Below are 3,638 nucleotides of genomic sequence, written 5' to 3'. Positions count from 1 at the left end.
CCATTGGCATGAGGGCGTGTGTAAAAGTCCAGCCCTGATGATGGTCGTTCATTAAGGGGTGGGGCTGGTTAATTACTTACCGGTAGGCGTTTATTATGAGCTATGGCTGACAATTAAGTGTCGTGTGTATATAATGAATCTCAAGTTACATTATGTATGATCTAAATCATATCTGTAAGCGTTCATTGGGATGCGCTCATGTTCCCGTGCGTGTGTAGTAGGGGTAGGGTGTGCCAGGCGATGTGGGGGGTGTGTGGGGGGAGGTGTATGTATGCATCTGGGGTGAGTATGAATGAGTGTATTGTTATTAATATAGCGTCGTTATATTTTAATTGTTTTTCACAGGGATTTCATTCGCTCTCTTACTGGTTCCAGGTTATGCTCTTTTGGCTCAGTATTTTGAAAGACACTATTCCTTAGCAGTTGGCATTGTTTATGCAAGTGCCTCATTTGGATTAATGGTGGCTGCACCTGTTGCTCAGCTTCTCCTTGACACCTATGGATGGCGAGGAACGCTACTTATTCTCGGTGGCATTAATTTCCATCTACTATTTAGCGGTAGCCTATTACGTCACCAAGCAGTGTATCAACAAAAAGCCGATTCAACCATTACGACCAAACTTGCAAAGAATTTGCAAAGTACATATTCGTCACTATGTCAAAATTCAGACGATGTCGATCAAAATGTAACCTTTGGTTGGCAAAGCAAGTCATTAAAATCTTCAAAATTCGATAGAATAGATGCATTTATAAAGTTTTCTGGTTTGGATCTATTTGCAAATATGTCTTTCTTGGCATGTAGTGTTATTACTACCAGTGTTACCGCCCTTTTTACAGGTTGGATTGTATACTTTATACCGCATTGTTTGGTTAAAGGACTTACCCCTTTCGAGGCTGCATTCTTGGCAACAACTTCTGGATTTTCTAATTTGATTGGACATTTTATCTATGTGCCTCTGTTATCAAACAATCTAATAAGTCTTCGAGGTGGTTTGTATTCTTCAGGAATTGTTGCAACACTTGCGCTCTTGGCCGATAAATATACAAAAACGGTTATTACAATTTTTATATCGAATATCTTTTTGCTCTTGGCAGTAGGTATAGAATACCCGTTATGTGATATCTATTTGAGGTCCGTCGTGGAGCCAAATTCGTTGGCAAAAGCACACGGGTGGCGAATGGGAATATCGGGAGTAGTTAGAATAATACCTGGATTCGCACTTGGTAAGCATAATCCTGTTAAGACAATCATTTCTTTTTCTCTTTCTTTCTTTCTCTTTCTTTCTTTCTTTCTTTCTTTCGTTTTTTCTTTTTTCTTTTTTTCTTTCTTTCTTTCTTTCTTTCTTTCTTTCTTTCTTTCTTTCTTTCTTTCTTTCTTTCTTTCTTTCTTTCTTTCTTTCTTTCGTTTTTTCTTTCTTTTTTTTCTTTCTTTCTTTCTTTTTCTTTCTTTCTTTCTTTCTTTCTTTCTTTCTTTCTTTCTTTCTTTCTTTCTTTCGTTCGTTCTTTCTTTCATTCTTTCTTTCTTTCTTTCTTTCCTTCTTTCTTTCTTTCTTTCTTTCTTTCTTTCTCTCTCTCTCTCTTCCTTCCTTCCTTTCTTTCTTTCTTTCTTATTTCCTCTTTCTTTTGTTCTGTCTGTTTGCTTTCTTTCGTTCTTTCTTTCCGTCTCTCTTACCTTAATTTCCGTATTTCTTTTTTTCTTGTTGCCTTCTTTCTTTCCTTGTGTTTGTTTTCTTCTTTATTTCTCTCTTTATTTATTACTCGTTCCCCTTTGCCACCTTGTTTAGTAGCACCACTAACAACTATTCACTGTTTCTTTGTTATTGTCTAGGTTGGATCTACGACCACACTGGAAGTTATGATGCTGGTTTTATATTTTTAGGTGTCATTCAAGCCATAGGAGTACTTGCCATTGCTGCAGATCATATGCGGCAAAAAATGACTAAAAATGACTAATGAAAAAATCAAGTTAAAGATGAAATAACATTGCAGCAGATCATATGCGACTAAAGATGACTAATGAAAATATTTACAAGTTAAAGAAGAAATGAGCCAAAGAATCCGAAGAAAAACAAATTTTGCTCATTACATCCAAAATGATTGCATCACGACTATACTCGCCGTAGATGAAGTGATGTAACAGGATAGGTTACCATAGCAATGGGTTTGTATTTTTCAATGTATTGCCCTGCACTAGGCATTGCACATTAAACAGCACATAGATTAACAAAGAATAGGGATAAAGATCTGGATAAGAATTCTATAGAATTGTCACATCATGCTAATCACTCGCACCTGTAAGGTTAGTGTATTTGCACACACACACAGGTGATGAGGTGAAGAAAATATCTTGGGAAAATTTGGAGTGGAGAAAGAAATAGAAGGGGTGAGACCATGATAGAATTTGCTGCCCAACACAGTCTTGTGATCACAAATACCTGCTTCAAGAAAAATCTGAATAGATACTGGACTTGGGAAAGCCCAAATGGCCAAACCAAAAATCAAATTGACTTTATACTGAGTAGTCAGAGAGGAATTGTGAAAAACTCTGAAGTCATCACAAGAGTAGATATCGATAGTGACCACAGAATGGTGAGAGCCTGCATTCACATCAGCAGAAAGTTAGCCAGACTTAAATTCATCAAGAGCCAGAAAAAGAAGAAAGTTAACTTGCTTAAACTACGAGAAAGGAAGGAAGAATTTCAAATCCCATTGCAAAATAGATTTCATATCTTGGAAGATGAACATCTCAATATAGATGACAGATGCAGCCTGATAACAAATATCATCTTAGAAGAGGCAGCATCTAACAGATGCCATCATGTAGCACCTCCAAGTAAAAGCTCCAAACAGAAGACAGAGGAGGATATTGAAATCGACCAATTGAACTAAAAAAGAAAGCAACTCAGGGAAAAAATAACAAGTCAGCAAGAGAGAAAGTAGAATATGCTGAACTTGTTAAAACAACCAGAAAGAAACGAAGACAGAGAAATAGAAAGAGGAAGGAGAAACTAATTCAAAACATACTGGAAATGTGAAAAGGTCCTCAAATAAATAAATAAAAGAAGTCGAAAGAAGGTCAGAATCCAAAAACTGCTCAAAAAAGATGGTTCTTCAACTTCAAATAGGGAGGAAATCCTCAAAATATGTTCAGACTTCTATCAAGAACTATACAATTCACACACGGAGGCCAAGAGCCAAAAAGCCAAAATAACATCACCAGAAAACTCAGAATTACCAGACATCACATTTCGTGAAGTAGAAACAGCAATCAAGGAGATGAAGAAAAACAAGGCACCAGGACTAGATGAGATAACAAAGGATATTCTCGAGGAGGGAGGAAGTGAAGTAATCACTCATCCAGCAAAACTGTTTAACCAAATCATCATCAAAAAATGCATCCCACAATCTTGGAAGCAAAAATCATTCTTCTTCACAAGAAGGAGACAAAGCAGACATCAAGAATTACAGACCCATTAGTCTTCTCTCACATCTGTACAAAATTTTCACAAAAATTCTTCAAAATAGACTAAAGAAAGAACTGGATGAACATCAACCACGAGAACAGGCAGGTTTTAGAGAAGGTTTCTCAACCATGGACCACCTACTTTCAATAAACCAACTCATAGAAAAGTCAAACG

General features: G+C 36.7%; 2 protein-coding genes across 2 annotated transcripts in view; both read left to right on the top strand.

Annotated features, from left to right (window-relative positions):
• Window positions 1-1,953, top strand: part of LOC140140656 (monocarboxylate transporter 11-like) — a 6,986-nt gene extending 5,033 nt beyond the window's left edge. The window contains exons 4-5 of the mRNA XM_072162417.1: window positions 346-639; window positions 1,829-1,953. Coding sequence (XP_072018518.1) covers window positions 346-639; window positions 1,829-1,953 — 419 coding nt within the window. The remainder of the gene's footprint in view (window positions 1-345; window positions 640-1,828) is intronic.
• Window positions 1,954-2,391: 438 nt separating this feature from the next.
• LOC140140646 (uncharacterized) lies at window positions 2,392-2,889 on the top strand. Its single transcript, XM_072162406.1, has one exon. The coding sequence runs from the start codon at window positions 2,392-2,394 to the stop codon at window positions 2,887-2,889; it is 498 nt and encodes a 165-aa protein (XP_072018507.1).
• Window positions 2,890-3,638: the final 749 nt, after the last annotated feature.

The sequence above is a fragment of the Amphiura filiformis genome, chromosome 2, assembly GCF_039555335.1.
Source record: "Amphiura filiformis chromosome 2, Afil_fr2py, whole genome shotgun sequence".
In the NCBI taxonomy this organism is placed as follows: domain Eukaryota; kingdom Metazoa; phylum Echinodermata; class Ophiuroidea; order Amphilepidida; family Amphiuridae; genus Amphiura; species Amphiura filiformis.
The sequence above is the reverse complement of the archived record's forward strand: the minus strand, read 5'-3'. Positions and strand labels throughout refer to the sequence as shown.